Below are 25,454 nucleotides of genomic sequence, written 5' to 3' on the forward strand. Positions count from 1 at the left end.
TAGGTATACAGGGTGGGGTCCATTTTGGTCCGTTCAAAACAGTCCGATGAAATTTCAACGTGATCCGAAGCAGCTAAGTATGTTTATGCTTTTCTGGCGCTGCTGTTTCACGTCCTGCTGTGACGTGATCAGGGGGTGAAGGGTGCGGGTGTAACATTTACACGTGCATGAACGGGAAAGGGTACCTCTAAGACCCCTCCCCCACGGTTGAGCAAGACCGTCTGTGCCACTCGCGCACTATTGTTGAGCACTTTAAAAATGTACTTTTACAGAGGTAATCCTTGACTGATTCCTAGGCCACTCAGATCCCGCATGCCCTCAAGGAGCAAGCAGGCGCTGTATCTAAGTCTGTATGACTACTCTTCAAATCACGGTGAAGTACCTAGCGGAAAGTTCATTGAACCACCTTCACAATAATTCTCATTATTTCCATCTCTAACAGCACGCGCAAAAAACAACCACTTAAATCTTTCCGAGTGAGCTCTTATTTCGTACTTCATTATGATGATCATCTCTCCCTATTTACACTCCTGGAAATTGAAATAAGAACACCGTGAATTCATTGTCCCAGGAAGGGGAAACTTTATTGACACATTCCTGGGGTCAGATACATCACATGATCACACTGACAGAACCACAAGCACATAGACACAGGCAACAGAGCATGCACAATGTCGGCACTAGTACAGTGTATATCCACCTTTCGCAGCAATGCAGGCTGCTATTCTCCCATGGAGACGATCGTACAGATGCTGGATGTAGTCCTGTGGAACGGCTTGCCATGCCATTTCCACCTGGCGCCTCAGTTGGACCAGCGTTCGTGCTGGACGTGCAGACCGCGTGAGACGACGCTTCATCCAGTCCCAAACATACTCAATGGGGGACAGATCCGGAGATCTTGCTGGCCAGGGTAGTTGACTTACACCTTCTAGAGCACGTTGGGTGGCACGGGATACATTCGGACGTGCATTGTCCTGTTGGAACAGCAAGTTCCCTTGCCGGTCTAGGAATGGTAGAACGATGGGTTCGATGACGGTTTGGATGTACCGTGCACTATTCAGTGTCCCCTCGACGATCACCAGTGGTGTACGGCCAGTGTAGGAGATCGCTCCCCACACCATGATGCCGGGTATTGGCACTGTGTGCCTCGGTCGTATGCAGTCCTGATTGTGGCGCTCACCTGCACGGCGCCAAACACGCATACGACCATCATTGGCACCAAGGCAGAAGCGACTCTCATCGCTGAAGACGACACGTCTCCATTCGTCCCACCATCCACGCCTGTCGCGACACCACTGGAGGCGGGCTGCACGATGTTGGGGCGTGAGCGGAAGACGGCCTAACGGTGTGCGGGACCGTAGCCCAGCTTCATGGAGACGGTTGCGAATGGTCCTCGCCGATACCCCAGGAGCAACAGTGTCCCTAATTTGCTGGGAAGTGGCGGTGCGGTCCCCTACGGCACTGCGTAGGATCCTACGGTCTTGGCGTGCATCCGTGCGTCGCTGCGGTCCGGTCCCAGGTCGACGGGCACGTGCACCTTCCGCCGACCACTGGCGACAACATCGATGTACTGTGGAGACCTCACGCCCCACGTGTTGAGCAATTCGGCGGTACGTCCACCTGGCCTCTCGCATGCCCACTATACGCCCTCGCTCAAAGTCCGTCAACTGCACATACGGTTCACGTCCACGCTGTCGCAGCATGCTACCAGTGTTAAAGACTGCGATGGAGCTCCGTATGCCACGGCAAACTGGCTGACACTGACGGCGGCGGTGCACAAATGCTGCGCAGCTAGCGCCATTCGACGGCCAACACCGCGGTTCCTGGTGTGTCCGCTGTGCCGTGCGTGTGATCATTGCTTGTACAGCCCTCTCGCAGTGTCCGGAGCAAGTATGGTGGGTCTGACACACCGGTGTCAATGTGTTCTTTTTTCCATTTCCAAGAGTGTATGTTAGTGTCAACAAAATATTTTCGCATTCTGAGGAGAAGGTGATTAAAATCTCTCATTCTGAAGCAACGAAAGCGCATTTGTTTAAATGATGTGCCCCCAAATCGTGTTTAGTGTTCGTGACACTTTTTCTCCTCTTTCTCGATAATAGAAAATGTGCTGCTCTTCTTTGACCTTTCTCGATGTGCTCCGTTAGCCCTAGCTGGTAAGGATCCAACACACGCAGGAGTACTCCAAAAGAGGACGGACAAACGTAGTGGAGGCAGTCTCTTTTGTACATTTGTTGCATCTTCTAAATGTTGTGCTAATAAAACGAAACCTTTGGTTCGCCTTCCGCACAACATTTTCTGCTTGTCCTTTCCAATTTAAGTTGTTCGTAATTGTAATTCCCAGGTATTGAGTCGAATTTACGGTCCTTAGATTTGACTGATTTATCGTGTAACCGAAGATTAAAGAATTCGTTTTAGCATTCATGTCGATAACCTCACACTTTTCTTTGTTTAGGACAATCGCCAATTTTTGCGCCATATAGATATCTTTCCTAAATCGTTTTGCAATTTGTTTTGATCTTCTGATGAGTTTACTAGACGATAAACGACAGCATCATTTGCAAACGACCTCAGACAGCTGCTGAGATTGTCTCCTAAATCGTTTACATAGATAAGGAACAGCAAAGGGCCTACAACACTACCTGGGAGAACTCCAGAAATCACTTCTGTTTTACTCTGTGACCTTCCGTCATTTACTGTGAACTGTGACCTTCCTGACAGGAAGTCACGAATCCAGTCGCATAACGGAGACGATATTCCATAAGCACACAATTTGATTACAAGCCCCTTGTAAGGAACCGTGTCAAAGGCCTTCTGGAAATCTAGAAATGCGGAATCAATTTGAACTCCTTTGTCGCTAGCACTAGAGCAGCAGTGTTGGGCGTTGAATGAATTGCCTGCCCGCAGGCACCTACGATTTGTTCAAGGAACTTGGTACTTTGCCTGGTACCACAGTGTTATCCTTTGTCGAATACTGAGCAAGTACCGCTACATTGCCTAAAGCGTATTTCTCGACGTTTGCCCTGAGACCACAGCAGCGCGCAGCGAGCGCATGCGTGTTGATGCTAGTGTGTGGTGTTGTGTGTGCAGTGGCTGCTGGAGTCGACGAGCGCGGGCCTATGCATGAGCGAGCTGCTGCAGCTGGAGCACAGCGACGTGGCGCCGCGCCTCCAGCTGGCCGCCGCGCAGGCGCTCTTCGTCGCCGTGGAGCGCAGCCGCGACGCCATACACATCACCGACAGCAGCCACACCATACAGGTCAGTAGCGGCCGCCTAATAGCTATGACGACGGTGTTCGTCGCGGTGACGTCTGTGCGTATCATAGAAAGGGATGCGTGTATGTGTTTATATATCTATGTACGAGGGTGCACAGAAAGTAATTCACCACATTTTTTTCTTCAACAGTTCTTTATTGAATATAATGAGAATTACACACACGAAAGAACGGTGTTTTATCGACACACCCTATTTTTCCACGTAATCTCCATCCCGTTCAATGGCCTTCGTCCAGCGTGAAACAAGGACGTGTATGCCCTGTCGGTTCCAATCATTGTCCTGGTGACGGAGCCAGTGCCTCACTGTGTGAATCACCTCTTCATCGTCCTCAAAATGTCTTCCATGAATGACATCTTTTAATGGAGCAAACAAGTGGAAGTCCGAGGGGGCTAGGTCAGCTGTGACAGCCGTAGATGGTCTCCCAGACCGCTGCAAATCGTGAAGCTCCACCGAACCGCCTTCTGATGACCTCACCCTCCGTGCCCAGCGACTAACTGTACTTCTGCCGGCAGTAGGTGCTCCACAGACTTTGCACAAGCGTTTGTGAATATTCCCCACAGTTTCTTTCTCTGCAGAGAGAAGTTCAATGACGGCACGTTGCTTGTAACGTACATCACCTACAGACGCCATTTTGAAACTGTCTATCGGAAGTGGCGGAAACTTGGCGCGCTCACTCAGGAGACTTCAAATAATACGTAAGTAACGCTTCCCATTCGTAGCATTGTTTTCGAGTGAGAAAAAAAAATGCGGTGCGTTACATTCTGGGCAATCCTCATTTGTACACTGATATGTCAAACAAGAATGGAAACGTTCAGGAGGTGTCCTCAAATGGAAGATCTGGAGTCTACACATGGTCATTACAGCGTTCAACAGGACTAGACTAAAAAACAATTTTATTAAGACCAATACGAAACAAATACTATCCATACAGTTGCCAGGATTTGAACTAATTGCCATCAAATACATATCAAGGTGCAGACCTTCAACAAACAATCAACGCCGACTGATTAGTCAGCTGCAGGGTTGGGAAGTTTACAGGAGAAGTTAGGTCAATGTCTCAGACACAGCTGCTATTAATTACGAAAATACATCTCATTACATTGAAACCAAGAACAGTTTTTTTCCAAATAACAAAGGATAATATTTAAAGGGAGGCAGGTAAAACAACAGCGTCTAATAACAGTTTTGCCGAAATAAAATCGGTGATCGCTTAATGCACATATAAGTCAGCTAAATGCTTTGAAGTTTAGGGCGATTTCTCATACACAGCTGCCATTAGTTATAAAAATCAACTGTTATTACACTGAAATCAGAAGTACAGATTTTTATAAACAGCAAACAATATATTTGAAGGAGACAGGCAAGAGAGCAGCTTTCAATAAACAGCTTTACCAAGTTATACCTTATTAAGCAACAAGGTACATTTTTTGCGGGGAGGAGGAGAGGGCAGGAATCAGCAACCACTTAATGCCCAGAACGAGCTTAGCAAAATTGCTCCTACACATCTTATATATGTTGAAACCAAGTACAAGTTTTCAAAACCAACGAACAATTATTTTCAAAAGGATGGGTGTGGGGGGAAGCCAAGGACGCAGCCTTCAGTGGGCAGTTTTAACCAATAATCTTACTATGCAGCAAGATCTAGGATTTCAGAAAAATATCAGTGACCACTAAATTTAGGATAATATCTCATACCCAGCTGCCATTAATTATAAAAAACCCTTAATCCACTGAAACGAAGTACAGGTTTTTTAATAAGTAACAAATAAATATTTTCAAAAAGGTTGGCAGGGGCGACAGGCAAGACAGTAGCCTTCAATAAACAGTTTTACCAAATAACCTTATTACAGTGGGATTGATCATGCATGAAGGTACTCAAAACCCACCAGGTGGTGAAACAGCAAGAGGAGGAGAGGCGAGAGCCAAAGGCAATCCTCTTAGCTTTGGGCAGGGCAGGACCGTTCTTCCGCTCCGCAAAGTAGTCAAGAGACTGGGCCGTCTCCGCTAGCATGGAATCGGTCAAAAACAACTCCAAGTAGACGTCGGCTCCAAACTAGGCTAGGACGCTCACTAACAGAAACCTCTTGGCGTTACACACAGTGAACGCCCATGAACCACGCGCTCCGCAGTCATCAGGCTTGGTCGTTGGGCCCCGCACCGTCAAAAGTCTCGACCTGCTCACATTTCCAAAACGAACTACAGCTACTGACTGATCTCACTGATCACGAACCCTTCTCGGATAGCAACTTTGTCGATAGCGAGAGCGCCACTGCCGAGGTCCAGAGTTAAGAGGCAGAGACGATCTTATAGAAAAAAGATCAATTGAGTATCGGACCCACACGGCTCATACACTGAGATGAAAAAACTCATGGTATAGCGATATCTACATACAGAGATGGCGTCAGTATCGCCTACGCAAGGTATAAAACGGCACTGCATTGGCACAGCTATCATTTCTACTCACGTAATTCACGTGAAAAGGTTTCCGATGTGATTATGGTCGCACGACGGGAGTTAACTCTTAGAACGCAGAATGGTAGTTGAAGCTGGACGCATGGGACACTGCGCTTCGGAAATCGTTAGGGTATTCAGTGTCAACAGTTTGCCGAGAATACTAAATTTCTGGAATTTTCTCTCACCACGGACAAGGCAGTGGCGACGGCTTTCACTTAACGACCGAGAGCATTGGCGGTTGGATAGAGATGTCAGTACTAATAGACAAGCAACAGTGCGTGAAGTAACCACAGGAATCAATGTGAGACGTACAACGGACGTATCCGTTAGGGCAGTGTGGCGAAATTTGGCGATAATGGACATTTAAGATCACCTACAACCCCTCTCCTGGGCTCGTGACTACATCTTTTAGTCCCTAGATGACCGGAAAACCGTGGCCTGGTCAGATGAGCCCCTCATTTCATTTGGTAAGAGCTGATCGTTGGATCGGAGCGTGGTGCAAACTCCACGAAACCAAGTTGTCAACAAGGCATTGTGCAAGCTGGTTGTGGTTTCATAGTGGTGTGGACTGGGTTTACATACTGAACCGATCATTGACTGGAAATGTTTATGTGCAGCTACTTGCAGATCATTTGCAGCCACTCACTGACTTCACGTTCGCAAACAACGATGTCATGTCACTGGGCCAAAATCGGACTAGGTTTACATGGAATATACTGGGTACTAGGTCCAACTGAACCGATCATTGACCGGAAATGTTTATGTGCAGCTACTTGCAGATCATTTGCAGCCACTCACGGACTTCACGTTCGCAAACAACGATGTCATGTCACTGGGCCAAAATCGTTCGAGACACATTTGAAGAACATTTGGACAATTCGAGCGAATGACTTGGCCAACCAAATCGCTCGTCATGAATCCCATAGAAAACTTACGGAACACAATGTAGTGGTCAGTTCGTGCACAAAATTCTGCATCGGCAACACTTTCGCAATTATGGACGTCTATATAGGCGGCATGGTTCAATGGTTTTCCAGAGGACTTCCAACGACTTGTTGAGTCCATGCTAAGCCTGTTGCTGCCCTACGTCGTGTGGAAGGACCGATACGATATTGGGATCTCACCAATTTTGTCACCTCAGCGCGCGCGCTGTGTGTGTGTGTGTGTGTGTGTGTGTGTGTGTGTGTCTGTTTTCCGTATCTCCACCCACAAATTTGGTACACATGTAGATTTAGATTACTGTCAAGCAACAATCGCTGTGCGGGTAAGAATCACCACCTGTCAAAGGCGTGGAGAAGAGCGTGTGAAAGAAGCGTAACCCGTGAAGCGTGAATTAACATATTTTCTCGCCCAGTATTTGAAAATGAAAGCGATTAGCGACTTGCAACAAATTTTACACATAATTTCAAACTTTTGCGAAATTTCTTCTCGCTGACAATCCTTACAAAATGATGAAAGGAAAAAGTTTACCGGTTACTGTTTTCTCGCTGTTCATGCAGTAAAGGTACCGTACGAAGTGTGAGTAATAAGTTATTACTTCTTTACTGCTGACTATATTCGCGAAACATTTTGCAGACAGTTTGCACATATAGCACTGAATATTACTACAAAGTGTTATTATTGTACTACATGTATTGGTTCAAATGGCTCTGAGCACTATGGGACTTAACATCTGAGGTCATCAGTCCCCTAGAACTTAGAACTAGTTAAACCTAACTAACCTGCGGACATCACACACATCCATGCTCGAGGTAGGATTCGACCTGCGACCGTAGCGGTCGCGCGGTTCCGGACTGAAGCGCCTAGAACCGCTCGGCCACTCCGGCCGGCTACTACACGTACTACAGAAGATATGTCATAAACAATGAGATGCAAGAAAAACTGCCGCATCATCCATGGCGTTTAAATTTATTACATCTTTGCTACTAACTATATTCGCAACACATTTCAGACTGTATTCACATATGTCACTGAATGTAGCTCCAAAAGTATATGCCTGTACGACTTTTGTGCAGGAGTTATGATGTCATAAACATAGGGATGAATGAAAAACTGTCGCAACATGCATGACGTTTCAATTTATTATTTCTTTACTACTAACTCTAATCACAGCAAAATGTGTCGACATTAGCCACATACATCACTGGACGTACGTCCAAAAGTACACACATCAAAAAAGTTTTGCATCACACCGGTTCCCAGAACTCCTGAAGATAGACGTTGACTGTGGATATTGTGTCACAGACACAGTCCCTTTGGCTGTTCAGAAATGTCACTAAAACCGCCCAAAGATGTAAACAACCATGCATGAGCAGCGCCTATTAGATAGAAGGGGTTCGACAGCCCATCAGTTGCAGTCATTCCACCAGGAAGGAGGTACACGGCTCGTGTTGTCTGTAATTCAACCATGTCTAGACGATCAATACCGCGGTCCGAATGCGTCCGTTTTGTTACTTTGTGCCAGAAAGGGCTCTCAACAAGAGAAGTGTCCAGGCGTCTCGGAGTGAACCAAAGCGATGTTGTTCGGTCATGGAGGAGATACAGAGAGACAGGAACTGTCGATGACATGCTTCGCTCAGGCGGCCCAAGGGCTACTACTGCAGCGGCTGCAGTGGATGACCGCTACCTACGGATTATGGCTCGGGGAAACCCTGACAGCAATGCCACCATGTTGAATAATGCTTTTCTTGCAGCCACAGGACGTCGTGTTACGACTCAGACTGTGCGCAGTAGCTCAATAGGCTGCATGGTGCGCAACTTCACTCCCAACGTCCATGGCGAGGTCCATCTTTGCAACCAAGACACCGTGCAGCGCGGTACAGATGGGCCCAACAACGTGCCGAATGGACCGCTCAGGATTGTCATCACGTTCTCTTCACTGATGAGTGTTTCATATGCCTTCAACCAGACAATCGTCGGAGACGTGTTTGCAGGCAACCCGGTCACGCTGAACGTCTTAGACACACAATCCAGCGAGTGCAGCAAGGCGAAGGTTCCCTGCTGTTTTAGGCTGGCATTATGTGGGGCCGACGTTCGCTGCAGGTGGTCATGGAAGGCGCCGTAACGGCTGTATGGTACGTAAATGCCATCCTCTGACCGATAGTGTAACCATATCGGCAGCATATTGGCGAGGCATTCGTCTTCATGGACGACAATTCGCACCGCCATCGTGCACATCCTGTGAATGACTTCCTTTAGGAAACGACATTGCTCAACTAGAGTGGTCAGCATGTTCTCCAGACATGAATTCAATAGAACGTGCCTGGGATAGATTGAAAAGGGCTGTTTACGGACGACGTGGCCCACCAACCACTCTGAGGGATCTACAACGATTTGCCGTTGAGAAGTGGGACAATCTGAACCAACAGTGCCTTGATGAACTTGTGGATAGTATGCCACGACGAATACAGGCATGCAGCAATGCAAGAGGTCGTGCTACTGGGTATCAGAGGTACCGGTGTGTCCAGCAATCTGGACCACCATCTCTGAAGGTCTCGCTGTATGGTGGTACAACATGAGCAATAAAAAGGGTGGAAATAATGTTTATGTTGAACTCTATTCCAATTTTCTGTACAGGTTCCAGAACTCTCGGAACCGAGGTAATGCAAGACTTTTTTTGATATATGGCTATCATTGTACGACACATATCTAAGGAGATACGACATCATAATCATTCAGATGCTTGAAAACGAATTTACATGGTGAAATTCGCTACAGATTCAGATGAAATATATGTACAAATACGTGTAAAATATGCTAAATATATCTGAGATATATTTTACACATGCATACTCTGGCAAAGCCACGCGCAGGAAGCCCATCCTAAACCGATGGAAAGGGGTCTGTCAAGTTTGGTACACATATAAGTCATCATTTGGAAAAAATACCACTAGCCTTCTATTGGGGCGAGGTTGATAACGTGGAGGGAGAAGGGACTGAAGAAGATGCATAGAGAGAGAGGGGAAAGGAGAAAGTGGACACAGATAGGGGGAGGAGGAGATGGACAGAGAGAAGGGAGAGGAGATGTACAAGAGGGAGAGGAGATGGAAAATGAAAGTAGATTGAGGAGATGGGGCTAGAAGGGGAGAGGATGAGATGTAAAGACAAAAACAAAGCAGATGGACAGAGGGGAGACTAGCAGATTACAGAGAGACGGATCGGAGGAGAAGGACAGAGAAGGGGGCAGGAGGAGGTGGAAAGAAAGTGGGGATGATTCAGGGAGACAGGGAGAGGGGGAGGAGGAGATAGACGGAGAGAGCTTGAAGGAGGAGATGGACTAATAGAAGATTGGAATAACGCAACACAGGAAACTCGGCTGGTTCTTGAATACATGCTTCATTCCACGTCAGACTTGTATTCGATCTCAAGCTCTCTCCGTCGCCAGGAGATTTCATCTGTCCGTTAGTTATTTAGTCAGCCGAATTATGTCATGGAGACCGTAGCAACTGCAATTTGTACCTATCACTTAAATGTAACGATGAGTTACTATTATGAGCACAAGCGATTCGTCTATGGCGACTGGGATCAAAATGTGATAAAGGCCTCATACCGTTTCCCTAACAGCCAGACAGATATTCACTACCTCTTGATATACTGCCCGTTGACGGAGTAACCTGACGGATCCTTCACCTACTTGTAGCGGGGAGGGGCGGGGGGAGGGGGAGGGGGGTCTACTTGGCTAGAACCCGAGATAGCAGTTCATTGAAAACGAACAGGAGAAAGTTACAGAGGTTGAGAGGCCCTATTGGAAGTTAAATTGCAGATTCTTTGCAACCATAAAAACCTAAATAGAGACAGTTCTGTTACAAGCAATAGACAGTTTCACCACTCAAGTTGACGTAAATGGCGAGCTTCTATCCTGATTTAGGTCAGGAGACATAAATGACAAATACATATTAAATTCAAAAAGCAGTAAAATCGAGAACTGAACGCTAGACAGAGAGAGTAAGGAATACCTGCGAGAATTCCATCTCGATCACATTAACAGTAAACAACGAGAGCTGAGGTGCAAAAGCAGGAGCAGAGACGGCAAGATATTGCGGGCTACAGTACTGCCGTCGTACCTTCGAAACTTGATGCAAGCATGGAAATTCGCATAACCGTTGTGGTCGTACAGTATCCCAGTTGGTGTTCATAGTAACACGATAGCAATCGAACGGTGCGCGAGACTGTTATCAGTGTTGAGAGGGCAGTCTGCGCTAAGGGACGGCCACTTCCGCGATACTACTACTTAAGACGAGGCTCGTTTTGCATCTCCGAATCACTGGAGGCCGAGAGCTGTTCTCTCCGGAGTTTCATTAACACGAGCGCCCCCCAACATTCTAATTCCGCGATACACGATAAGGTGCTCCATTTCGACTGAACTGGAAGGGGAAGGGTTAACTGTTCCTGCAGCCCAGACTGGAGACGTGGCTCAACTATGTCAAGATTAGGTTGCAAGGCCCGTGCAGGCGCCAACGAATCGCAGGTCGCGCCAAATTGGTGTTCCTGCGCGACTACCTCTGCAGGACATGCCTGGAACTGACGGCTAGAAAATTCAAGGCAACCCGCCGTCCTGCAGATTTATTGTATTCATTAATCGGTAATGGGAAATTTATTTAGCCCCCTCCACCCGATGGTGTGCTAGTTGAAGGCATGACGTCGGTGTGGTTTAATGGTCGTAGAAAATTAGTTTACATGCTCAAATTGCGTGTTTTAATTAGTGGACTTTTAAGTTAAATAACTAACAGGGCCGTGCACGGTGTAAATCGACTCGTTATCTTTCCAGGAACTCTCTCTCTCTCTCTCTCTCTCTCTCTCTCTCTCTCTCTCTTCTTTATTTCTGGTCCTGGAGAAAGCAGTCTTTGTGGCGGCTGCAGCACATGTTGGATCTGCTCACGAAAAGTGTACAGGTTACAAATGTCACGAAGTCACGAAATTTCCACATGCCACTGTAAATTATGTCGATGTCTATCAACGGCTTACACTGACAACGAAGGTAATTTCTTTCGATGGTGGATGAGTCATCTTATTTTTGTGTCCCATGTCATCATCAAGCACCTGTTTCCATGCAGATTTTAAATCGCAATATTTATTACATCGGTGTTCTGTACTGAACACAGCCTCAAGAACAAACATAAGTTTATGATTGATAAAACAGAAATGTTATTCCGTGGAGCTACCTACTGGGATTCTGCCATGAAAGAAGCTCCTGATATGAGAATGTTAACAGCAACTTAAAACAGTACAGTAGCTACATCCTTAATGTGCTTCAAACGGGCGCTAGATGCCGAGAGGCAGCAGTGAAATCAGCCTAGTCATCCACCATGGAAGGAAATCAGCCTCGCTGTCAGTGTTCTACGGCTACGGACACCGATATAATATATATAAATTGCGTGACTTCGTGATATCTCCTTCACATAATTTGTCCAGCTAAATAAAGTAACTAACAATCTGCTACAATCTTCTGACAATGAAAACGAACAAAGTAGTCGAAAGCTGGAGACTGAATACAAATCTGATGCGGCAAGAACTCTATGAAGCATTTATTGAATAGAGAATAGGTTCCCAGACATGTGAGTGGCTAGAAGACTTTTTGAATAGTAAAACTCAGTGCGTGATCCTGTATCCTGATCAGAGACGGAAGTGTCGTTAGGCTTCCTCCGGGAAACTGTAATAGGACCAACTTTGTTCTCCATACGTATAAACGAGGTGACGGACAGGGTGACCATCAGTTGCGACTGTTTGCTGGTGCCGCTGTAGTATACTCCAAAATGTCGTCGGTGGGTGATAGTACGAGGATAATGATGTGGATATAATTTGTATTTGATGGAATGAATGGCTTGTAAATGTGGAAAAATGCAAGTTAATGCAGAGGAGTAGAAAAAACAACCCTGTAATATTTGACTGCAGTATTATTGGTGTGCCTCCTGACAAAATCAAGCCGATTAAATGCTGGGTGTAACGTTCTGTAACAACATGAAATGGAACTAGTATGTGAGATCGGATGTAGTGAAGCTGTATGGTGGACCTCGGATTATAGTGAGAATTGTAGGTAAATGTACCTCGCCTAAAATGTGACCGCCTACAGAACACTGACGCAACCAATTCTGGATTTCTGTTACAGTGTTTAGCATTATCCTCATGTCAGATTCAACGAAGACATCGAAGCAGTTTAGAGGCGTGCTGCTAGATTTCATAGCGGTATGTTCAATCATCACCCGAGGATTACAGAGATCCTTTTTAAACTGAAATTGGAATCCTTGGAGCGAAGATAAGTTCTTTTCGCGAAACATTATTGAGAAAGTTTACAGAACCATCATTTGCGACGTACTGCAGAACGATCTTACCACCACCTATGTAAATCTCCCGTAACGGCCGCGGAGACAAGAGAAAAGTGAGAATTAGTACGGAAGCATATAGATAGCCGTTTTCCTGCTCCGTTTACAAGTCGAACCGAAGAAGCGAATGAGTAGCAGTAGTTCAAGGAACCCTCCGCCATGCACCGATGGTGGCTTGCGGAGTATAAATGTAGATCTCGATTAGAAGCCAGAGTCGGCACTCCCTTGCCAACAGAAACGTGAAGGAGTCCATTCCCTGCGACGAGTTTCGGTCTACCAGTCACGGACCGCTGGCAACATGGGAAAAGGTGCCGCTGACATGCGGGTGTCAACGGATCAGAACGTACTGGTCGTGGGGCAAACAGACCACCCCTTGCTGTTACACAATGTAACTTCCATCAGCTGCTGTAGTTGACCATGGTCGACAATCTCCTCTCTTCGGGCAGTAGTAGCTATGGTTCGGTACGCTCCCGTGCAAGTGAAACAATGCTATGATGAATATCAAACTCTTGGGCTACAGTCGTCACACTTCGTCCTTCCATTTTTCCGATGATTCTTCTGCGTGTGAAGTTATCCATATGTTGTCTCCAAGCTACGTTGTAGTGAAGAACACCACCATAGTGCACCATAACTGCTCGCTAATTGACACACACTATCTTTTCCTGTTTCTGTAACTGTCTCGTGTTGCGGGACCAGCTCCATTTGGCACTAAAGTCACGCTGCCCTCACACCATCTGCTGTCCACCTTTCTGTGTACAACTGGGAGACCTCCGGCAAAATGCTCCCGCACTTTCATTCATTTCCATCCAGTAGTTAGAATGTTATCGTATTTTTTGATCTCGTCTTTAAGTTTGGCAGAGAAGTGTGTTTCAGTCCATTGCAGATACAGGGTGGACGAAGCTAACCTGTTAGTAAGATCAGAACAGGTTACGGAACGCCGAATCGAGCTACAAACTATAGGTCGGAAATGCACTGCTGTGGAAGTATGACCATAAATAAACAACCAGTCAGCAACAAGCTCGTTTAAGTTTTTCCGTAAGCGAAAGCGTTTGGGTATGTCTAGCAGTGGGGTTCTGAGCGATTAAACTGCTGCTACGTTACGTTGTCATTGTTACGCTCAACTGCAGTCGATTTAAGTCAATCTTTACTGGCAAGAAACACGGAAAATTCGCATGTAACATAATCGGCCATGGCTAAGAATTTGTAGTATGCTTAGCTTTGACTGTTCAAATGGTTCAAATGGCTCTGAGCACTATGGGTTCAAAAATGGTTCAAATGGCTCTGAACACTATGGGACTTAACATCTGTGGTCATCAGTCCCCTAGAACTTAGAACTACTTAAACCTAACTAACCTAAGGACATCACACACATCCATGACCGAGGCAGGATTCGAACCTGCGACCGTCGCGGACGTGCGGTTCCAGACTGTAGCGCCTTTGACTGTTCATCTTAACCATTACCATCAGATAATTTAATTAGTAACTACGCTCTTTAGCGTAACAGGTGCTAGCTGGGGCAAGGTGGATTAAATGCGCATACTTCTAGCCGGCTAGCCACTTGTTGGCTGCCGTGTAGTGGACGTACCTTATCGGTGGTAGACATACTACTTAAACTGAAATGGAGCGATATCTCTAAACCAAGTGTTCAAGATATCCTCCAAAATGTTTTAAAGAACAGAAAAATGTGTGTAAAGTTTGTCCCACACACCGTGAGTCTCGAACAAAAACGCCTGAACGCCTGCCAGGACTTGATTGAAATGAAAAACCCAGACCACTTTTTGTGCAAAAAACGTCACGAGTGACGAGACTTGCTGTTAACATTACCAACGTACCACAAAATGACAAAGAGCAGAAATACACACAAAGGGTCAGCGTTTTGACGATGTAATCGACATTCAAGCCAATGTGACGCGCGAGTTCAACATCATCCGAAAAAATTACTTTTCTGACAGTTTCACATGGTTGTATGAACGCACTGTCGTTATACTGAAGTGCAGGGAGACTAAATAGAACGCCTGGAGCATTAAAAGCACCATCTTAACATTGCTTCTTTTGTTACTAATGTAGTTCCGAATCTTTTTGGACTGGTGGGAACGTTTAAATCCCAGTCAAATCTGTAAGCGTGTATTCGAATCGCATTTTTGTTTGTTCTTTGATTAGAGAATTAATCTGTTAAACAATTTACTTACTATTACTTTAAATAAAATATATTTTTTTACTGTGAACAAGGAAAAAGCCGTTTGCTTACGTACCTAAGAATTTTCCAAACACTTCCTTGATGCTCGATGTAAACTGAGTGCCTTTTGTGGATTATATGTGTTTCCTTTTCTCATATATTTGTTCACTACAGAGCGAGTCCCTACAACGGAAAGACAGTAGAACGATGGGGCACACGGAAAGCAGAGACAGCAGGCGTTACGAAAACATTTCGGTGCTCTATATCAAAGAACCCTGCGCACCGGCTCCAACTAATTACAGTAACCGTATGGGGCAACCATCTACTGTCTCCTGATAGGATTCTCGGAAGAAAATTCTTTCATATGTACTCACGCACATAAACTTTCTCTGGTAAAAATATGTTAATACTTGCGATGACTTTTTATTAAGCATCGGTAATTCAACTCCGATAAACGTCTTGTGTTCACATACTCTATTGCATCACGTGTCATTATTTTCAGGGAAAGGGAAAATGTAGATTTCAGATATAAGTACCGAGCGAGGTGACGCAGTTGTTAGCACACTAGACTTGCGTACTGGAGGACGACGGTTCAAACCCGCGTCCGGCCGTTCTAATTTAGGTTTTCCGTAATTTTCCTAAATCGCTACAGACAAATGCCGGGGTGATTGCTTTGAAAGGGCACGGCCGACTTCCTTCCCAATTCTTCCGTAATCCGATGGGATCGATGACCTCACCGTTTGGTTCAAAATGGCTCTGAGCACTATAGGACTTAACTTCTGAGGTCATCAGTCCCCTAGAACTTAGAACTACTTAAACCTAACTAACCTAAGGACATCACACACATCCATGCCCGAGGCAGGATTCGAACCTGCGACTGTAGCGGTCGCGCGGTTCCAGACTGTAGCGCCTAGAACCGCTCGGACACTCCAGCCAGCACCTCACTGTTTGATGGACAGTACATTTTGTCAGTAAAATAAAATACAATAAACATACAGTCTGCATCGAGGACCAAATACATGACGCCCAAGTTCGCAGGCTTGCAGGTCTTTCCACGTGTTTCACAATAAAACTTATTTTTCAACACCCAAATTTCACCATAGGTTTCGTTCTCTTGCCAAAGAGAAAAAGCATTTCAAGAAGTGCGACCCATGAAATTTGATTGTGATCTGAATGCATGTCTTTCCATCTGGTTCCATTTAATAAAGATTTCCATCCTTAAGTGTACGTGCAACTGACTAAAATTGTCAACTCTTCGATTTCTTGGAAAGTTTTAAGTTGTGGGCCTTACACGTATAAACAGAATGTTTTTGAGAAGTTGTCCTCAGATAGTTCACTGAAATTAGTCAAAATCGGTTTGTCGTCTTGGCGTCACTTTGTTTGAATTCTGTTGTTGTTGCTGCTGTTGTCGTCCTTAGGCCGAAGACTCCTTTCATGCAGCTTTCCATGCTGCTCTATCCCGTGCAAGCCCCTTCATCTCTGAATAACTAATGCAACAATAACGTTTTGAATCAGTTTACTATATTCATACTTCGGTTCCTTTCTATAGCTTTTAACCTCCGCCCCTGTTGCCATCTGCCCATCTAATGTTCAGCATTCTCCTGTAGCACGACATTTCAAAAGCTTCTGTTCTCTTGTTGTCTTGACGGCTTATCGCCCACGTTTCACTTATGTACAAGGCTACACTCCAACAAATACCTTCAGAACAGACTTCTTAATTCTAAAATTAACATTAGATGTTAACATATTCCTCTCTTTCAGCAATGCCTATTTTTCCATTGGCAATCTGCATTTTAAATCCTCTCTACTTCTCCCGTTGTGACTTATTTTGCTACTCAAAAAGCAAAGCGTATGTACTACTTTTATTGCCCCATTTCCTAATCTAATTCCCTCAGCATCATCTGCTTTAATTCGACTACATTCCATTGCTCTTGTTTTACCTTTGTTGGTATTCATCTTATAGCTTCTCTTCAAGACACTATCCATTCTTGTCAACTGCTCCTCCAAGCCCTTTTCCGTCTCTGACAGATTTACAATGTCGTCGGCAAACCTCGATGTTTTTATTTCTTCTCCATGAAGTTGAATTCGCTTTCCAGATGTTTTACATCTTGCTCTATATATAGACTGAATAACATTTGGTATGGGGTATAACTCTGTTCTTCGACTCTTATAACTTTGTCTGTTTTCTGTACAAGTTGTAAATAACCTTATGCTAGCTGTATTTTAACCCTGCAACCTTCAACATTTCAAAGAGAGTAGCCAAATCATGATTGTCAAAATTCTTCTCTAAATCTACAAATGATATTGATTCAGAGTTGCCTTTTTTTAACCTATCCTCTAAGGTAAGCCGTATGATCAGTACTGCCTCGCGTGTTGCCAAATATCTCTGGTACCCAAACTGATATTCTCCGAGGTTTCTACAAGTTTTTCATTATTCTGTAAATAATTGTCAGTTTTTCCAGCCATAACTTATTAAACTGATGGTTAGGTACTATTGACACCTGTCAGCACATGCCTTCTTTGGAACTGCTGGAACTGGAATTGATACGTTACACACAAAGATCGGCGGTATTTCGCACATCTCATACATTCAGGTGGAATACTTTTGTCATGACGCCTCTCCCAAGGATCCTAACATTTCTGATAGAATTTCGTCTATACCGTCAGCCTTAAGCAGAATATTTGATTCGATGTTCATACGGGTGGGAAGTTAAACTATCAGCCTGATCGAGACTCAATCTCGGTTCCCTGTTATCCGTAAACATCGCGTTACCAATTAGGCCATCCGAGTCCCGCTCCGAAATTTTCCTTAGGTCTCCCTTAAAAGTAACAGATTCTCGATGGAAGAATACTCTATTTAAATCACTTGATAAGTTGCAGGAAAAATGTATGTCTCTTTAGCTGTTCCCGCAAACAAGATGTGTCAAGAGGTGTGGCGTGGCAGTTTAGAGACCATCAGCTATGTTAATGCTACCGAGTGGCTAAGGATAATGTCACTTATAAATCACCGTTATTCAAAGACCTTGCGTCGTGACAGTAACTCCAAACACACCTTTCAGTGGCCGCTGATCGTATATCACATGTCGTCGAGTAACAGCTTTCATACAAGGCGTACGGCTGATTTACAAATAAGCTTTCTACAAGTGACGGACGATATATATCTCCCCGTGCCTTAGCTGGCGATGCGATCTACACTTGTCAGCCGTATTTCGCAGAGAAGCTGTGCTTTTCAACGCGAGCTGGGTGAGTTCTATGTTTCCTTCACACAATCTCAAACTGAGCTTTATCGTGAAATCTCCTTCTTTCTTATGCTAATTGTTGATTTTAAACGGCCCATCAAGAAAATACTAGTATTTAAATTACACCACCTGTTGTCATAAAAACACAGTTCTTCCTTTCCCACCACACCCAAATAATTTTTGATGCTCCTTTGCTGTCATTGATGTGTATTTTATAGCTGAAAGTGTAAACATATATTTGAATAATAATAATAATAGCAGGGGAATGTGTTGTACCTTTGTACAATTTTTCTTACTTTCGTCTCTGTATCAGAGGTTTAATATATTTTGTTAAGCGATGGCATTCATTTGTTATGTGCTGCACCTTTCTGTGAAACTACAAAAATTACTCTGACAAATGGAGGTTTCCACAAATGAGGAAAGAGGTTCTAAGCTACAAATATTCTATTGAAATTTAAAAGCGTTGGAATCGATAAAATCTTGTCATTGTCGTACTTAAACGTCTGTCTGTGAGAGTATTACTCTATTACGCCCAATAATCAATAAATGAAATGAAATTAACCAGAAGAATTATCAAACACCAGTTATTAGGTGAAGACATTTTGAAATAGAAGATGTTTGAAACTAAAATCAGTTTCCTTTTTCAAGACATGTAAAATTATTAAGGCTTTGAAGAAACTCAGTTTATTTGTACGTGTCACATATTCCTTGGTAAAATACTTCCTTTTATTTCAAGGTACAAGATGATGTACAACCAACGATGTATGGCTTAATTTATCACATGTTATATAAATAGTTCTAAAATATATAGCATTTTAATCATACATAGTATTTTACCCACCATAGAATTCTGTCTGAAGAATTAACAATATATTCCAAATAGCTTTAAGGATACAGGGTACTTTTCAGGCTCAATATTATGTAAAAATCAACACCTGTTTCTTTCAGGCACTGTTTATAATGTAAATGTTTCACACATCTTATGTTGATACCAGGTAATGCAGCACACGTTCTAAACACAAGTATTTTAAATATTTTTGAAACTACTCAGGGTTATTAAAAAATTACAAAGAAATTTATGCAATTTTTTTCCAAAATGCTTCCTCAAATTTAGGTACCATTTAATCCAATGTTATACATTTGAAGGAGACCAAATTTTTACCACATGTGCATGACATGATGGCTGAGGTACTAGACCTATTTAATTCCACCTATTATGTATTACAAGGATACAAAAATATCACATCTTACCTTTTTATAATTTTTTTCTAATAAAAATTTTATTTTTTCTGTAATTAAGTTGATTGTGCAATAAAGCTTAGGTCTACTACATAAGAATGGACTCTTGCAAGTTACAGAAAAAAATTAGAGCAATGCTTTATAAACTTTAGGAAATATTTGTACCTGAATTCTGAAAAATAAAGCTTGCAGGAAAATGTGAATGAAAATATGAGTCCAATTAAACTGTGCCTCAGAACATTCCTGAAGCATAGTCTTCATCCTGCAGCATTTCTTTGCCTTCAAACTTCCTCTTGGCAGTCCTTTCAGCACTTCTTGCTTCTTTGGTAACTTAGGGAGCGAATCTTTCAGCTTTATTTACCCGTTGTCTGTCACACGGAAGCAATTGATCTCCCATATTAGAGCCACAGTTTATGCCTAAATTTCTCAGCACTTCCAACCTTTCTATCACTACATGATTGAAACATATCACTTGATCTAGTACACCAACTTTTAATGTATTTAGTGCTACAAAAATATTCTTGGGTAATATTTCCCATATGAAATGGTTGAAACTTTCATTTGTATTGTGAGTGCCCCCATGAAGACATTAACTAAGCAAAACAGAGTGACTCAGGTTTCTAAAAATTGGCTTTATTTCATTCATAACAGGCTCAGGAAGAGAATGCTTATGATGGTATATTTGACCACTTTTTTTTGCTTTTTGGTAACCACACCAAGAATCTGCTCCTTTAGGGCAAAGTCCGTGAACAGGGTGGTCATCTGTGGACAACTTATGAAAGTAAGTGGCCCATACTGCTTTTCTCATTGCCTTAAGATCATTCAGAGGTGCAGTTCATCTAATGGCCAGTCCATGATAACTCTGAAGAAGATCTATTTCAGTTTCTGTCTATCGTCCACGGCCAGACAGAGATTTTCCATCAGACAGTAACTTTCCTTTCATTTCTCTTCGTAGCTTCCTCAATCTAGCACCCATTCTCTTTTGCACATGTCCACAACACTCCAGTTTTGTTACCAAGGTATCGCCATAAACAATGAACTCATTAATTTTATAGAAAGCTTTAGAGTCCCCTACGCCTAAGTACTTTGTATATCTAACGTTATAAACAGGCAACAACTTATCAAATATTTTTAGAGCTCCATCATACTCCATACCTCCACTGTAACCATCATAATTCTTAGAACACTGAAGTTCACTATGTCATACAGTGTTACCATGACAGGTGTGGCAGTACTTAGATAAGCACTCAACATCAACAACTTTTCCATTCTCCAGAGAAGTAGCACTTACAACACCATTCAAGGAACGATGTGATCGACGTTGCCATGTCCCATTAAGCTCAACAGTGATGTCCCCAGTTCCACTAATATTTACACTTTCTTCTACTGCACGTTTCATAGATACTTTAGATACAGCCGTCAAGGCACCTAAAAGTATTTTTATGTACTTGCTGAACCTACTTTGGGAGGAGGAGGAAGGTCCATCAAACCACAAAACGTTTGAGCAGCTTTTTCTCCTTTTTCTATTGCATCCATTGTAAACATTAACTTCAAATTCACATTATATGAATTATGCACAATTTTCGAAGTCATTTTCTAGGTAGATTTATTACAGGATCTACATAGAACAACTAATTTTGACGCTAAACCCTTCCTGCTACTTTGTTGTTAAGTAATTTCCAGACAGCCTACACCATGACATTGTTTACATTTCGCCACATCCTTTATCAAAGATGATAAGATGCCCACATCAACAACAACAAATCCACTACAAACAGCGTCATTGTGAACACAAAAATTTGAATCACCAGGAGGCAAGCCATGTGGGAATTTCTTCCCTGAAGAACTGGTACATAGGTTACTTTCAACACTGTGGATTGCTTTGTTTGTGAACTGGTTACCACGGAATTTCTTGATGCGTGGCATAGTTCGTATTTATTGCACGCTAAAGGGTATGTACTTCCACAAAGACATGCAGCACTTGGGCAACAAGCATTCAGTAGCACGTGAACAAACTGCTTCAGCGAAACAAAAGTAAATACTAGCAAAGATAATCATTTACAGACACTAGAAACCCGCACTGCTACCAACATATACAATGTATCATACGTATAATCGCTGAAAACAGAAAGTTCATAGTTATTTTCTAAATAATACTGGTTTCTGTAACAGAAATGAAGGGGTCATGGCGGCATACATGACCGTAACTTTAAAATTTGGTACATATAGGTCATTTTCATTTGAAACCCTATAGTGTATATATATAAATGTAATCAGGAAAGACTACAGAATTTAATAAAGTCATAAAAAATTTCGATTTTTCTACCATTTATAAGTACCCTGTATCCATAATATATTATCCAAAACGTAAATGCACAGAACCCATAATATTTACAAATGCTGCACAAAACACAATATCATCTCTAAGGACAACAAAAACTATTGAAAATGGCGGTAAATGTTTATTGCGGTCTCTATTGCGCATTCCTTCATGTGGCCTACCGAGCAAAAAGCATCATGTATTCTTAGGTGCACTATCGAATGTCCTCTAGGTATAATACCTGCTGCTATCAATGACATCTGAAAATGAAACTTACCCTTATGTTATCACCATTCTGATGAACTATGTTTCTTTAAAGAAATTACCATTTCCTTTAAGTACGAGATTAGTAGGCAATCTGGACAATTGGAGGAGAGCGACAGGCGTTCTGAACCAATTTTGACTCTTGACTGTTTGGTTGCCTGAATAGAGAGACAAACACATAACGTCATCATGCTTCTCCCCTCTCCTAAGCCAAGCCCCCTTCCTCAACCGCACCCCTTCCTATCCCGTTTATAAGTAATTTCTTGAAAACTGCCAAATTAGATAGATTCCAACCCAACTCTGTTATATATATAAAACCAAGCACAGCTTAGGATTTTGCCGCCATTTAGCTCTTCCAATCACATTTCTCAGCTCGCTCTTAATCCACGCCACAACCACCTTTTCTTATTTTATTTCTTGGAAGTAAGCTAACCACAGAGCTTTTTCCGTCAAGCACGGGTGGAGCATGACATCACTCTCGTCCAGTGGTGATGTCTGTTGCATAATGTCTGCCCCTGTTTGTTTGCCATGTATGTACTTTCTCCTTGTACGCAGCCAAGAACTTACACATGGACTCTCTGAAAACTATCATTTGATATAATCCAGGCAGCTGTATATACTCGCTAAGGAGATGGAATATACAGTCTGCACGCAGGTTCAGACAGGCATGATAAGTATTGCTCATAGGGTAAACACTGAGATAAGCAGCTTAATGTATTATGGAAGTTTTTCGTTACATTGTCATCACACATCCACAACCAGTGTCTTACAATTAAAGTGTCATAATACATCTACAACATGTACGTTGCAATTTCACTTTACATTTTTCCTGTGTCCACAATGTAGAGGTTACAATTTCAGTACAATACATTCACAGCCGATATTTTACTGCTAAATCAATTATCAATCACCGCCTGCTGCGTACACAGCTAATGACTAGCCATGTCTTCTTGAAAATGACACGCTTTTATAGCGCTCACTCTGTTATCGAGTACAATGTTTTTATCACCTTTAGCCGATAACCGAAATTTACTCTGCTTTACAGTGGATGCTGTATGTAACGTGGATAAATTTTTAGACTGAACTGTCGATTTATCGACATTATTTAACATGCATTCTCGGTAATCATCAGTTCTTGATTCGTTAGCTGACGAACGTTTCACGTCTTTCACTGTAGGCATTACGCGTTTCACTTTTGAGAACGCACATTTTTCCTCTCAGTCTTTTGAATTCTGTAATATTAACCCTCGATAATTCACCTTTAATTAAAACCACATTTCCTTATTGATGCATAGGTTGTTGTAAATGATGTTATCGTGGTACCCTTAAGTGTCAAGACACCTATGCATGTCACACTGAATAACATTATAAATACCTGACATAGTCACATGATATATTAAGCTGTCCGTGTGTGTGCAACACGTTTTAACATTTTTCGCCTCAGACTTCTTCAGAATATATCTGTAATGGAGATTTATAAGACGCGTCTCAGAAACATAAAATACACTCCTGGAAATGGAAAAAAGAACACATTGACACCGGTGTGTCAGACCCACCATACTTGCTCCGGACACTGCGAGAGGGCTGTACAAGCAATGATCACACGCACGGCACAGCGGACACACCAGGAACCGCGGTGTTGGCCGTCGAATGGCGCTAGCTGCGCAGCATTTGTGCACCGCCGCCGTCAGTGTCAGCCAGTTTGCCGTGGCATACGGAGCTCCATCGCAGTCTTTAACACTGGTAGCATGCCGCAATAGCATGGACGTGAACCGTATGTGCAGTTGACGGACTTTGAGCGAAGGCGTATAGTGGGCATGCGGGAGGCTGGGTGGACGTACTGCCGAATTGCTCAACACGTGGGGCGTGAGGTCTCCACAGTACATCGATGTTGTCGCCAGTGGTCGGCGGAAGGTGCACGTGCCCGTCGACCTGGGACCGGACCGCAGCGACGCACGGATGCACGCCAAGACCGTAGGATCCTACGCAGTGCCGTAGGGGACCGCACCGCCACTTCCCAGCAAATTAGCAACACTGTTGCTCCTGGGGTATCGGCGAGGACCATTCGCAACCGTCTCCATGAAGCTGGGCTACGGCCCCGCACACCGTTAGGCCGTCATCCGCTCACGCCCCAACATCGTGCAGCCCGCCTCCAGTGGTGTCGCGACAGGCGTGAATGGAGGGACAAATGGAGACGTGTCGTCTTCAGCGATGAGAGTCGCTTCTGCCTTGGTGCCAATGATGGTCGTATGCGTGTTTGGCGCCGTGCAGGTGAGCGCCACAATCAGGACTGCATACGACCGAGGCACACAGGGCCAACACCCGGCATCATGTTGTGGGGAGCGATCTCCTACACTGGCCGTACACCACTGGTGATCGTCGAGGGGACACTGAATAGTGCACGGTACATCCAAACCGTCATCGAACCCATCGTTCTACCATTCCTAGACCGGCAAGGGAACTTGCTGTTCCAACAGGACAATGCACGTCCGCATGTATCCCGTGCCACCCAACGTGCTCTAGAAGGTGTAAGTCAACTACCCTGGCCAGCAAGATCTCCGGATCTGTCCCCCATTGAGCATGTTTGGGACTGGATGAAGCGTCGTCTCACGCGGTCTGCACGTCCAGCACGAACGCTGGTCCAACTGAGGCGCCAGGTGGAAATGGCATGGCAAGCCGTTCCACAGGACTACATCCAGCATCTCTACGATCGTCTCCATGGGAGAATAGCAGCCTGCATTGCTGCGAAAGGTGGATATACACTGTACTAGTGCCGACATTGTGCATGCTCTGTTGCCTGTGTCTATGTGCCTGTGGTTCTGTCAGTGTGATCATGTGATGTATCTGACCCCAGGAATGTGTCAATAAAGTTTCCCCTTCCTGGGACAATGAATTCACGGTGTTCTTATTTCAATTTCCAGGAGTGTAGTAATTTATACAGCTGTGGATTTCTCAGAAAGTATGTTCGTTATACTTAATTGAGAAGCAACCCAGTTTTACTCAAATACGACGATGTACTTCAAATTAGATCTTGCAATCAGATCAGTAGATCAGTAGCTCCATATCTATCTTCTCAACTTGTTATTATCCTTACACCATCCATTCTTCTCACAATCTGCATAGTTTTGCCAAAAACACTGTTGTATACAAGATAAAACAATTCTTTTGGT

At 43.8% G+C, this 25,454-nt stretch overlaps 1 protein-coding gene across 2 annotated transcripts in view; it reads left to right on the top strand.

The window, feature by feature from the left end:
• Nucleotides 1-25,454, top strand: part of LOC126483878 (high affinity cAMP-specific and IBMX-insensitive 3',5'-cyclic phosphodiesterase 8A) — a 1,729,999-nt gene that overhangs the window by 1,403,569 nt on the left and 300,976 nt on the right. For both annotated transcript variants that reach the window (XM_050107127.1, XM_050107128.1), the window contains exon 9: nt 3,088-3,255. In XM_050107127.1, the coding sequence (XP_049963084.1) occupies nt 3,088-3,255 (168 nt within the window). The remainder of the gene's footprint in view (nt 1-3,087; nt 3,256-25,454) is intronic.

The sequence above is a fragment of the Schistocerca serialis genome, chromosome 6 (genome assembly GCF_023864345.2).
Source record: "Schistocerca serialis cubense isolate TAMUIC-IGC-003099 chromosome 6, iqSchSeri2.2, whole genome shotgun sequence".
NCBI lineage: Eukaryota > Metazoa > Arthropoda > Insecta > Orthoptera > Acrididae > Schistocerca > Schistocerca serialis.